This window comes from Trachypithecus francoisi, unplaced genomic scaffold (genome assembly GCF_009764315.1).
Source record: "Trachypithecus francoisi isolate TF-2019V2 unplaced genomic scaffold, Tfra_2.0 Lachesis_group5, whole genome shotgun sequence".
NCBI classification, from domain to species: Eukaryota; Metazoa; Chordata; class Mammalia; order Primates; family Cercopithecidae; genus Trachypithecus; species Trachypithecus francoisi.
The window spans coordinates 26,117,172-26,131,688 of NW_022681470.1; the positions used below are offsets into that span (position 1 = coordinate 26,117,172).

The following is a 14,517-nucleotide window of genomic DNA, read 5'->3' on the forward strand; positions in this document are numbered from 1 at the left end:
TGAGACAGGAGAATGGCGTAAACCCGGGAGGCGGAGCTTGCAATGAGCTGAGATCCCGCCACTGCACTCCAGCCCAGGCGACAGAGCGAGACTCCGTCTCAAAAAAAAAAAAGATCCATACACCTACAATGAACTCATTTTCAACAAAGGTTCCAAGAACATATATTGGAGAAGACAGCCTCTTCAATAAATGGTACTGGAAAAACTGGGTATTTATATGCAGAAGAATGGAACTAGATCCCTTTCTCTGGCCATATACAAAAATAAAATCAAAATGGATTTGGATTAAAGACTTAAATTTAAGATCTCAAACTATGAAACTACTACAAGAAAACACTAAGCAAAATCCCTAAGACATTGGTATGGGCAAAAATTTCTTGAACACCACCACACAGGCACAGGCAACCAAAGCAATAATGGATAAATTGGGGCACATCAAGTTAAAAAGCTTCTGCATAGCAAAGGAAACAATCAACAAAGTGAAGAGACAACCCAAAAGAATGGGAGAAAATATTTGCAAACTACCCATCTAACAAGACGTAATAATCAGAATACACAAAGAGTTCAAACAACTCCACAGGAAATAATCTAGCAATCTGACTAAAAAAATGGGCAAAAGATCTCAACAGACATTTCTCAAAAGAAGACAACCAGTGGCAAACAGTGATATGAAAAGTTGCTTAATATCATTGATCATGAGAAACATGCAAATCAAAATTACAATGAGGTATCATCTCACCCCAATTTTAAAAAGTTTTATCCAAAGGATAGGCAGTAACAAATGCTGGCAAGGATGTGGAGAAAAGGGAACACTCATACATTATTGTTGGGAATGTAAATTAGTACAACCACTATGGAGAACAGTTTAGAGCTTCTTCAGAAAACTAAAAATACAGCTACCTTACAATCCGACAATCCCACTACTGGGTCTATACCCAAAAGAAATCAGTACATCAAAGAGATATCTGCACTCCTGTGTTTACTGCAGCACTATTGACAACAGCCAAAGTTTGGAAGCAACTTAAGTGTCCATCAAAAGAATGGATAAAGAAAATATGGTACAAATACCATTTTAAAAAATGCGAATTTTGTCAGTCATAAAAAAAATATGATTCTGTCATTTGCAACAACATAATGGAATTAAAGGTCATTATGTTAAGTGAAATAAGCCAGGCACAGAAACACAAGCATTGCATGTTCTCACTTACTTGTGAGATGTGAAAATCAAAACAACTGAACTCATGGAGATAGAAAGTAGAAGATTGGGAAAGGTAGTAGGGTGTTGTGAGGAGGTGAGTGAGGATGGTTAATGGGTACAAAAAAAAATAGAAAGAGTGAGTAAGACCTAGTATTCAAGAGCATAACAGGTCAATAATAATTTAATTATACAATTTAAAATAACTAGAAGCGTATAACTTGATTGTTTTTTAACACAAAGGATAAATACTTGAGGAAATGGATACCAAATTTTCCAAAATATGGTTATTATGCATTGCATGCCTGCACCAAAATATCTCATGTACATACTTATATATTAAAGTATTAAATATATACTTATATATTTATAAATATTACATATAGTAGGTATATTAAATATATCTTATATACACACATACATACACCTAGTATACTATGGATGTATATAATATATGAATATATATATATTATACACACACACACATACCTGCTATGTACCCATAAAAATTTTGTTTAATTTTGTTTAAAAAAGACTGATTTCATGCCACATAAGCCTTGTATGATCTGGCCTCAGGCTACTCTTTATCTCATCTCCCTCACCTGCCTCTGCCACCCTCTCCCTCACCTTCTCTGCTCCAGTTACACTGGCCTTCTTGCTGGTTACTAAATAAACCAAGCAGGCTCCCACCTCCGGGTCTTTGGATGTACTATTTCCTCTGCCTAGACAGCTCTAGGGCTAGGATTCTCAGGACTCTCCACATCATCACTTCATTCAGGTCTCCACTCATATGTCAGCAATGCAAGGAGGCTTCTCTGACCAGCCAACTAAATACCAACTTCTTCATTCTCTGTCTTGTTTGATTTTTTTCCCATAATACTTATCAAAACCACACATTATACTATGTATTTGTTTATTCTGCGTCTCCCCAGAAATTTTAGCTTCATAAGGGTGGGACTTTGTCACTGATTGCTCAGAACAGTGCCTGGCACTCAAGATAAACTTAAAAATAATTGTTGAATGAATGAAGCTAGAGCTCTCTCTCAGAATAAGAGTCCACTGTTTTTGACCCAGAATTCTAGACGTTTCTCTAGAGGTGAACAGCCCTTGATCAAAACTGGTTGTCCACTCCTGGTCTCTACCAAGTAACTAGCAGGGAAATTCAGTGGAAAGTTACCTTCCTTTCTTTTAACTATCTTTTCAGAGGATTGTCTTTCTTCCTTGGATGTTTGTGCCTTTCTGCTCCCTGATATTGGTATCTCTTCTCTGTAAATACAATACCTACTTCCAAAGACACTGTCAATTAGTTAAGAATCTTAAATGCCTTAAAAAATAGAAAACATTCTCTAAGTGTCAGGCACTACCATTAAAATAACAGATTTGCAAAGCTTTTGTCAGGTGCTAAAGTGAAAAAAGGAGAAGGTGAAGCCGGTAGGGGGACAGAGAGGAACTGGAGATGTTACTTTAGAAAGGTGGACAAGGAAGTACTCTCTGATGAAGCGTCACTTGAACACAGGTCTGAAAAAAAGTGGAGGAGCATTTCAGGCAAACGGAATATCAAGTGCAGTTGAAGTGTATGTAAAACTGGGGGGAAAAAGACGTAAACTTTGAAAATGTGTATCTCAAAAGCCTAAACCAAAAAGAATTGCTTAAAAATTATATGAATAAGAACTACCTCAAATAATTCTGAATAGTCACCAACCCTGTGTATCTTGTGTCCACTCAACACTCACCCAAAGGGACATCTGGGTCAATGAACAAAAATGTTTAAAAGCAAGTAGGATGAGGGGAAGTATCTGTTAAGCATTTAATTGTACAGGACACTAGGCTGAACCCTGAACAATGAACCACAATGACGGAGTTTCCTACTTCATTTCCAAATGCCTTCCAATCAGTTTAGGGACTCAATGTTGGCATTGATATGCATAAGTTTAATTTTGGGATTTATACATATTCACGTTAAAGAGAACCTGAAGCTCAGTGAATGAAACATAGCAGAGAAAAAGCTGTGAAGTCAACTAATCTTTCTTTTATAACGGAGTTTCCTACTTCATTTCCAAATGCCTTCCGATCAGTTTAGGGACTCAATGTTGGCATTGATATGCATAAGTTTAATTTTGGGATTTATACATATTCACGTTAAAGAGAACCTGAAGCTCAGTGAATGAAACATAGCAGAGAAAAAGCTGTGAAGTCAACTAATCTTTCTTTTAATTAGCATTCCTTCAGTATTAGTCTCTCTTCTGTGTCCTCACATTCAGTAGGTCTCTATCTTAACACTTGGAAATAACAACAGCAGTAGCAATAGTAATAACAGCTAACATGTACTGGATGCTTACAGTGTATAAAGCATTGGGCTAAACAATTTATCATTTAATTATAATAATATCCCTATAAGGGAACTAGTATTGTTATTATTTTTCTCATTTTGCAAATGAGGAAATTGAATTTCCCTACGTTAGTATTACAGTGTTACAGTGTATCATGCATTTCTCTTCTTCTCTTTTTTCTCTTCCTTCAAGACTGTGAGCTTTTTAAGAAAGAAATCTAGTCTTGTTCATCTTTGTATCTCAGGTATATATCATGGTGCAAGAAGCCAAAAGTGGGCAGAAAGATGAGTTCAAGAGTCTCTGCTCTATATCTGAATATAAATGCTTATTATTTCAAGTTTGATTCTAAAAGTGTTCTAATAATGCATGCTACAACCTAGGTGTTAAAGGTATTGGGAGACAAGATAAAATCATAAGGTCAATACTAATAGTTATGTGGAAAAGCTAGAAAAAAAAGTGATCATATTATTAGAGAAGCCATTCTTTCTTTGGATAAAAACTTGAAAATTTTTAATTATGAAAAATATTCAGATATCAAAGATAGACAGATATTCACCTTTCAGAGATTTCAGTGCATGCAGTAAAATTCAATAAGGTATCTAAAAAGCAATATGGTTTAACATAAATGATAAAACTGTACTTGCCACTAGACGAAGGGGTTTTCAGTTTTTCCAGAGCCAAATTTCTGAGTCTAAGTGGCAAGAAAGAGACTGGGTCTGAATGGTCTCATTGTACTTTCACAGTCAAATTACTGAATAATAAAATCTCACATGACCAGCAATAAAAGTAAATGTTCCCAGTTAATCTATTTAAGTTGAATAGATATTCAGGGATCTCACACCTGATACCTGCTAAATACATATCACATATGTTTAGCTGCCCCTACCCACAAAAGTATATGACCATTATTGAAACTGGTCTCAAGACCCATCTCTGCCATTTCCCATGCTTCCCTCCCTTTTACCAGCTTTTTCTTATTTCCACTAGGAAAATGAATCTAAAAACAAATTTAGGAAGAGGGAATTTAATATATAAAAGTAAATTTTTTAATAGCCACAAAATTGCATAACACCATTAACCTCAAATATTTATTTTTGAAGGTTGACATTTTAATCTCTTCCATTTTCCTCAACTATCTTCTCATTAGGCAGCAATCTGGTTAATATGAAAATAAGACATTTCGTATGTATATTACAGTTTATAATTACTTTCCTATCGACTTATTTGATCTTCACAAAAAATGCTTTAAGGTAATCTAAACAGAAAGTACTATTTTGATTTTATGGATAAGAAAATAACTATCCAGAAAGATTACATAACACACAGCTCATAAGTGCTTAAGCCAGGACTGGAATAAAGATTGAAATTTTAGATTTCTTGTTCTACATCAGTTCGTTTGTACTTCAACAAGCTACATCTTGAAAATAAGTACACAAGAGAGGACTGGAAAATCTGTCTACAAATAATAGTTTTAAAAAAGCTAACTTAATATTCTTCACTACAGTCAGACGATAAATCTTGAATTTTAACAATTTATAAGAGATATAAAACAATAATTACAAAGAAATATTGTAGGTAAGTATTAACAGTGCCTTTCATCTATAGAACATACAGTAATTTATATTTCTCTCAATATTCTGAGCAAAGCAGGTGACAGTTTTATTAAAAGTTCAAATCTATTGATAGACATATGTGTGTAATGTATAGAAATACCAGTTTAGAGTTTAGAAGAAACAGGTACCATGGTACACTGCTAGCAGAGTATTCATTGGCAAAACTATTTTGGGAGTAGTCTGGCAATGTATATTGAAAGCCTTGAAAATGCACATGACCTCACACACCCAGTTATTCCCTTTTTAATTTATTGTAAGGGAATAATTATGGATGTCTATAAAAATGTGTTTGCAAAAATATGTTAGTTATTGTGTTAACAGAACAAATTAATACATGGATTTTTAAAATCAGAGTAAATGAAAGAATAAGACGTAGAGTTGTCTCTCAGTATTTGCAGGGGATTGGTTCCAGGACTCCTGCAGATACCAGAATCCTTAGACGCTAAAGTCCCTTACCTAAAATGGCATAGCATTTGCATATAATCTATGCACATCCTCCAGTATATTTTAATGCATCTCTAAATTACTTACAACACCTAATACAATGCAAACGCTATGTAAATAGTTGCTATACTGCCTTGTTTTTATTTGTGTTTTTTATCATTGTATTGTTATTTTTTTTTTCAAATATTTTCAATCCTCAATTGGTTGAATCTGGATGCAGAACCCATGGATATCGAGGGCTGACTGTAGTTCTTAAAACTGATCTGGAAAAATGCACAAGATATATTAAGCGGGAAAAACCAGATTTCTAAACAATGAATATAATAGAATCATACTTTAAAAGATATATACATGTATCTGTGTGTGTGTGTGTGTGTGTGTGTATATGTATGAGTACACATGTGACCAGGATATTACACAAAAATATTAATAGCAATTGTATACAGGCAGTGTTATTATAGAAAAATTTAATTTTATTACTTTTACTTCTGTATTTTCTAATTTCTAAAAATCACTAAGTAGTTTTCCTATATTTCTACAACAGAATAAGTTAAATACCTTTATAAATATATATAAAACATATATAGCATATATATTTATCATGTAAATATTGAAACTTTAAAGGATAAAAGTTAAATTTACGTCTATCAGAGAGATCTAGAGCCATTATGTGTGCATATGAAGATACATTTTAAAAAGTATAGAAATATGAAGAAGGCACAGCACATAAGATGAGTCAGGAGAGAGAACAATAGCAATTTATTAAGGCCAAGTGTCTAGTATCAGAAAATAAATGTGAATTGAGCAGTATACTTTAATAGCTACAGTTTCTCACATCTAATTAACAGAAAGTTTTAAAATATTGACAACTTTGGAAGTGAAGAAATTTAGGCAGTTTTTGGGGAAAAAAAGTGAATACAAAGTTCATTGGGAATGCTGGAGATATTTCTGAAAAGTAAGATACTTCAATTATATGCTACAGCACCATCAAGAAGCTAATAGGTGAAGATCACAGCAGCAAACATAATTCCCATGTTGAAACTATAATGCATACCCACCTGGAATACGTAGCTCTGCTCGCCACACCTTAGAGTAGATATTTTAGAAGCAAAAAAAAGTCCAGAAATGGGAAAATATATTATGAAATGACAACTATAAGGGATGAAATTAGGAGTCTCTGAAGTTCAAAGACAAGAGCAGGTCAGAAAAATATTTCCCAGGTTTATAAGATCATAAATTTTACAGACAAGATAAAAATAAGCACTAACGGACCAAATTAGTATGGCAAAAGTTTAAGGCAAATCCAAGGAAAATAAAATATTTTGATAAAATAGGTAAAATATATAAAATGTATAATCCCACTGCATTTAGAATAAAATCCAAAATCCTTCCCAATGATGGAATACTAAGTTCCATAAGTCTCAGTATTCCTGGCTCCTTCCTGCGTCTTAGATCTCTTCTCATCCAGCTGTCCTCTCATTCCCTAGGCCCTAGCCACACTAGCTCCCTCCTATTCCTTTAATGCACCTCTGTGCTCACTATTGACTCTGCCTGGAATGCTCTTCTCCTAGGTTTCCACCTGGCAAGCTCCTTTTTATCACTGAGATCTCAGTTTATAAGTCTCATCCTCACGAGGACCTTCTCTGATTGTCCTACTCAGGGCTACTCATTCTTGGAACCATCCAATATTGCATTACTTAGTTTAATTTTCCTCATAGTACTTATCATCATATGAGGTGATCATTCATTTATTTATTCATGTAAATTGTTTTTCTCCTAAACTAAGGAAAAAAAGAATTAAAGAGTTTTTTCATCAAGGAGGCTTTCCCTCACCACCCCAGGCTACTTCAGATCACTCTATTTTATTACTAATTTCCACCTCACCTTGTCATTTTTCTTTCGTAACCCAACTTACACTTGTAATTTGTTTTCCAATATCAGTTTTTCTCCATAAATTCCATGAGGTAGGGGCCACGGTGTGCTATCTTACTAATCAATGTATAGCCACCAGTTACCAGCATATGGAAAGTATTCAATACATACTTTCTGGAATAGAAGAATAACTGGTGAATGAGAAAGAACTGGGAATAAAAAGGCAGAAAAAGGAAAGCAAAAATAAATAAAAAGCTCCATGTAAAAAAAATTATGGCATTATATTAACCACTTACTATTCAGTTCTCCAAATACCGCTGTTTCCTACTAGAAACATATTCCTATATTCCTACAAGAATATAACAGGCTCTAAAGTGCATTTTAATACAATATATAGGAAAATAAACTTTTAAGAGTTTTATATCTGCAATCCATGCCCTATACTTTCTGATTCATTTTTTGTAAATAAAATCCTGTGGATCTTTGGAACTGCAATTCCTTCAAATCAACAATTCAACTAACAAAAGGAATTCTGGATAAATAAAAAGCAGATGCTAGCTGGGTGCCATGCTTCACGCCTATAATCCCAGAACTTTGGGAGGCCGAGGCGGGCGGATGACCTGAGGTCAGGAGTTTGAGACTAGCCTGGCCAAAATGGCAAAACCCTGTCTCTACCAAAAATACAAAAGTTAGCCAGGCGTGGTGGCGTGCGCCAGTAGTCCCAGCTACTCGGGAGGCTGTGGCACAAGAATCGCTTGAACCCAGGAGGCGGTGGTTGCAGTGAGCCGAAATCGCGCCACTGTACTCCACAGCCAGGTCGACAGAGCAAAACTCTGTCTAAAAAAAAAAAAAAAAAGTTTTTTAAAAAAAGCAGGTGCTGAAAACAAAACCAGAAAAGCTATTAGGAAAAACACTATAAAGTTAGAAACTGAAAAGCATTTCATTTTATGGAATAAAAGTTTGTTCTTCAGTAATCATGAAACTGTCTTTGAAAGCTGTGTTCAAACCAACTTTGACTCATTCCTGTAATCTCAGCACTTGGGGAGGCCGAGGCAGGTGGATCACTTGAGGTCAGGAGTTCGAGACCAGCCTGGCCAACATGGTGAAACCCCGTCTCCACTAAAAACACAAAAATTAGCCAGGCATGGTAGCACATGCCTGTAATCCAAGCTACTCACAAGGCGGAGGCAGGAGAATCACTTGAACCCAGGAGGTAGAGGCTGCAGTGACCCAAGATCAAGCCACTGCACTCCAGCCAGGGAGACAGTGTGAGACTCTGTCTCAAAAATAAATAAATAAACAAACAAACAACTTTGAGACATTTTACTTCAAAGCTTTAGATTAGTTCTTACGGAACATAGCTAATCATCTTTAAAGTCCTTTCTTATACTAACAGTTCATCTGGAGTAATGATATTCCAATAAATGCTATATTTTAGAAGATATAAAACATGAATATCTGTTACTCAAATGTATCTTAGAATTACCTTCTCTGTCCTCTTTATAATACATAAAAGTAAAGAAATTGATGAGTCCAGTATACGTTTCATCTTAAACAAGATGTATGAGAAACATGCTAAACTACACTTCCCTATCTCTGCTTCACAATATAAAGGTGGTTCTAGAATTTGGAAGCTACAATTGTAACAAACTAGATGAAGACAGAAGCTGATTAGATAAACTGCAGTGGTCAGGAAGCCTCACCAACAGAGCAAACAACCTCCATCTTCAGCTGCTTATTGAGAGGCCATAATCCGTTGCTACAATACATACAACAGTGGCTAGAGTGAATACAGAAAAGGGACATCTGCTTCTTAGGCCTGTTCTTTCTCATAAACGATTGACAGCAAATACGTAGGAGAGTGATCTGGATGCAGAAAGAAACTTGAAATTTTCACTCTAGCCAATTTTAGGCGGTCGTTAATTCAAAGCTGTATCTGCCACACAACAAGAACAATTTCACTAGGTCAAAAGAGGAATAAGAATATCTGCAGGCCTTGAGATTTCAACTATTTTGCCTTTTAAACTATATATTAGTTGAATGTGGTGGCTAATATATAGTTTAAAAGGCAAAATAGTTGAAATCTCAACATAAACATAATCCCAGCACTTTGGGAGGCCAAGGTGGGAGAATCACTTGATCCCAGGAGTCCAAAACCAGGCTGGGCAACATAGTGAGACCCTGTCTCTACAAAAAATGATAAAAATTAGCTGGGCATCATGGCACACACCTATTATCCTAGCTACTCGGAAGGCTGAGGCTGGAGGATCGCTTGAACTTAGGAGGTTGAGGCTGCACTGAGCCATGATCTCACCACTGCATTCCTGCCTGGGTGACAGGGCAATGTCCTGTCTCAAAAATAAATAAACAAACAAACAAACAAACAAAACAAAACAAATAAAGTATATATTCTTCAAAGTACACTGTGTTTTGAACTTTGTGGATCAGGACTCACAGTAAGAAATACATTTTACATCAGAATCCAGTACACATTCAATGCATATACAATTAAACAAAAGTTCATGAAAGTTACCCTTACAACATGCAGTGTATATGTTAAGTTGGTATTTTATGTCCTCTTTTTAATGCTGGCTACATACCATAAATTTGAGTAATGAGTTACCAGGTACAGTTTGAGAAACATTGCTGTATGTATACATGTGGTCTGGCCTTTGCCTACCTCCCCAACTACATTTCATGGTATTTTGTACCATACTTCCCCTACTGCAGCCACCCCTGCACCATCCCACCACCCAGTTTCTATTATTTTATTACATTGAACTATAAGTTCCTAAAATATACCAATCTCTTTTCTGCCTCAGGGTATTTGATCTTGTTGTTAGCGTGGCCTGGAACACTTCCTCCAGATCATTGCACTTTGTATTATATTATTCAGGTCTCAATACAAAAGTTCTTTCCACAGAAAGGCCTTCAGAGACCACCTAATTTGAAAGAGCCCCAGCCTGAAATCCTGGCAGGAGGAGTGGGAACAGGAGTTCATTCATTGTCCTTAGCATTCCTGGGAAATCTGATAACAATAATGTAAGACAGGTAAAAAAAAAAAAAAAAAAAAACACAGTATTTAGCAAATGTCACTTTCCAACCTCCCTATGCCATTGCACAGGTCATCGAATTCTAACTATTGAAATTCTATTCCATTTTCTTTATGACAACTTTTCTGACTCTGATTGAGAAGCAGGGACTCAATTGTACAATTTGCCCCCAATTATTTTGTATTCTCTCAGACCACTTACCACATTCTTTCTTATTTTGTATTCATTCCGCAAACATTTGAGTGCCTAATATAATCTAGGTAATACTGTGAACAAAATAAACATCAGTTCCTCTAACAGTTCACATTTTAGTAACAGTGACAAATCTATAAACAAATAATTTCAACTGAATGAGGCAAGTACAACAGGAGAGACATATACTACATAAAATGTTGACAAAAAAGAATGAACAATCAATCTTTTTCTTTTTTTCTTGATTTCACAGTGTGGAGGGGAAAGCTCTGATTATCTGCATAGATTTTAAATTTGTATTTATTTATACATTTTTAGAGACAAGGTCTCGCTATGTTGCTCAGGTTGGCCTTGAACTCTTGGCCTCAAGCAATCCTCTGGCCACAGCCTCTTCAATAGCTGGGACTACACACATGTGCCACTGCACCTGACTCGACTCAACCCTCTCTGAGCAGGGAAGGCATCACAGCAGAGACACCTACACTGGGTCTGGAAGTGAATCCACCTTTGCAAAAATTATAACAGTGAGAGAAATCTAACCTAACTGACTCCATATTGCTTCTAACCTCACAAAGCTAACTGACCTTGCTCATACCTGGGCATAGGCAAGCTAACTATGGGAGAAATGTATAGTCTAACTTTGAAGCAAGGATGGTAATAGTCCCTTCCAAAACTGACCCCCTCTAGGGACTAAAACTGCCTTTGTAAGGCTAATAGAAGGCTGCAAAGTTAGGATTCTGAGAGGGATCTAAAATCTGCTAAGATATAGGCATAGGTAAGCAATAACCAGCTACTGTTCCTTGCTTTTCTACAATTTCTTACTATTCAGAAGTCATGTAGCCAGAGGTCACAAGATTTGTAACTTCACCAATTGCTCCTTTAGATAACATCACTATTATAAAACCTAAGATTGATCTTGATATATTTTTCAGGCTTCTGCATTCTGGCAAACCTCCTGATGCCACCCAGATAACATGACTCATACCAACAAACTGACTCTGCTAGTCCTATGACTCTCACCTAGACAACTGACTCAGCACAGGAAGACAGTTTGGAAACACCTATAAATTCATCCCCAACCAATCAGCAGCACCCACTCCCTACCCACCTGCCCACAAAATTATCCTTAGATAGAAATATCTCCCATCCTCCCACTCAGCTGCCTTGCCTCCATTAAACTCTTTCTCTGCTGCAACTCCTGCATTCTCAATGTTTGGCCATTCTGGGAAGCGGGCAAGAACACGTTGGCCTGTAACAGGAGAATAAATAAGAGTTTGGCAAGCAACAAGAGGATGCAGGTATTCTGTGTAGAAGGAATTGCAAGTGCAAAGTAGAAAGAGGAGGCATACTACCAGTTTTAAGTTGCTTGGTATGTTCAATGAAAAGCAAATAGCTAAAAGGCAAGATAATTTTTTATTTAAAAAGGTATGGAAAGGGAAAGGCAAAAGTTAGACAGAAAAGTGCGTGTTCGTGGAGGAACTTGTGTGCCATTCTAGATATTTTACTGTAGGAAATGAGGATTCTAGAGTTTTAAGGAGGTGAGTAAATCAACAGTCTGGGTTTTTAAAAATTCCTTCTTGTGGCAGAGAAAATAACGAATTGGAGAATTTCCAGACCAGACTGTAAAAGTCACTATTAAAATAATCAAGAAATGAGGAGATGACAAACTAAAATTTGATCTAGTGACCAATTGAATATGGGAGAAATAGGAAAGGGAGGAATGTAGGATAAGTCTGATTTCTAGTTTAGGTTATAATATAGTAGTAGCAGTATTTAACTTGGTGAAAATAGGAGAAACCAGGAGGAAAGATAGCAAGTTCAGTTTTATATTAAGTTTGAGGGACCTTTGAGACAGATGTGTCCGGGAAGCAACTGAGTTAGGCATTAGTAGATCTGAGAGGAAAACTGAAATTTAGAAGCAAAATCAAAGGTGTTAGTAGAATCCATGTGAGTGGACAAAATCACCCAAGGAAAATGTCTAGACTAAGAAATGAAAGTAATTAAGGAGTGAATTCCAAAGAATGACATTCAAAAACCAGGCACAGCCAGTAAAAGGAATTAATGACTATGAACCTCAGTTGTCACAAAGAGACTAAGTAATATAAATTTTGAGAAGTAATTACTGTATTTGGCATTTAAAAGGCCTTTAGAAACTTAAGCAAGAACAACTTTCTTGAAGGCATTAAAGAAGCCAGACAAAAGACTTTTGTCTGTTTAATATAAGTAAAAATAATATCCTTTCAATAAGTTTACTGATAGATAGGAGGACTGGAAAATAACCAGATAAACACAGGATGGATGACATGGTCTTGCTTTATTTAATTTTCATAATATGTGTGACTTGAGCACTGAGGAGAAGGAACTGGAGAGGAAGAGGCTGAAAGCACAGGAAAGAAAAAAGACAACTGGAAGCGAAATGTAACAGATGGAAGCAAATGAGATCAAGAGCAAAGATGGATGGATTATCCTTTAATATCCCTTTCTCCACACTAGAAATACAAGACTAAAGGCTTGGCAAAAATATAGATCAGTGTGTAGGTTGGGGGCATGAGATTGAAGAAATGGCCTGTTATACTCCATCATGTTTAGAAAGGAGAAATGAGGAGGGCAAAAGACAGGGTTTATAAATGGAAGGTTTGAAAATGTCTTTACAGAAAATGGGGCAGGGGAAAACTGGGGTAACCAAAAGGATTGCTGAGTAGTATGAAGAAACAAGGGGTGATGGGTGGGGGCTCTGTTTCTAAATTCGTAGCTATAACTATCTAAAGATCTTTCTATCTTCCAGTCCGTTATCCATAAGTGCTTAAAAGATATGATAGTTAAGTGAATTAACTAGAACCCTGGTACTCTCAAACAATGTGGGTGAATTAAAATCACCTACAGGTTTATTTAAAATGCAAATACTGAGCCCCATTCCTTTCATTCAGAATTTCCAGGGGTGAAGTCCAAACAGTGAATTCCAGAAGCTCTCCAAGCAATCCCAGGAGAAATTTCTGTTTAAAAAAAAAAAAGAAAGAAAGAAAGAAAGAAAGAAAAAAAGAAGAAGAAGAAAGAAAAGAAAAGCAAGCACAGACCTAGAAGGTAACCAACTGGACAGACGAGAGCTGATCCAACATACATCTGTTAATGGCCCTCGTGGGGGCATGGGGCAGTGCTCTGCCACTCAGAAAAGCAAAAGGACTCCAAGATCTAGGGAGATTCAGATCAGTGTTGAGACAGTCACATACACACCACCCCATACTCTTAATAAAGCGCGTTAATGTGAATCTGTGAGCATGAAAAATGCCACGATGAACAATGAAAACACATAATGTTTGTTCAAAACAGGTTATTAGACTCGATGCCTTACCCTAAATTTTCTGTTTCATTACTCTAGAGACTTAGTAGCAACAGTGGAATTCAGGGTGCTGTAAGAAATACAGAGAGCGAGTAAACTGCATTAACAGCCCGTGGGAAGGGGGAAAGAGATAATGAGGATAGGGTCCGGAAGACAGCACAACTTTAAGTGCCCATCCGCCCGAAGACTTGGAACGCTAAGTAGCTAGGACCCCACAGCCGTTCTTCTGACATCCCCTGGCACTCACCATTGTCTCAGGATCTCAGCACTAGAAAATAGGTATCGTTGAGACAGGAAGACACCACCACCAACACCATCATCCGGTTACTCAGGCAACAGAGCACCGCCCACTGTCGCACGGTGCGTGGAACGCCACCGCCCCACCTCTTCGTCCTTAGTGGCTGGGAGTAATCTCAGCTTCGTTCATCCAATCGACAGGCCCGCCCCTCCACGCCGTCGCCTGGGGCTACGAGACGCCGTT

At 36.7% G+C, this 14,517-nt stretch overlaps 1 protein-coding gene across 1 annotated transcript in view; it reads right to left on the reverse strand.

Annotated features, from left to right (window-relative positions):
• NME7 (NME/NM23 family member 7) overlaps nt 1-14,409 on the reverse strand; it is a 235,379-nt gene extending 220,970 nt beyond the window's left edge. Inside the window, exon 1 of the mRNA XM_033198961.1 lies at nt 14,284-14,409. Within this exon, the coding sequence (XP_033054852.1) occupies nt 14,284-14,286 (3 nt within the window). The 5' untranslated portion in view covers nt 14,287-14,409. The remainder of the gene's footprint in view (nt 1-14,283) is intronic.
• Nucleotides 14,410-14,517: the final 108 nt, after the last annotated feature.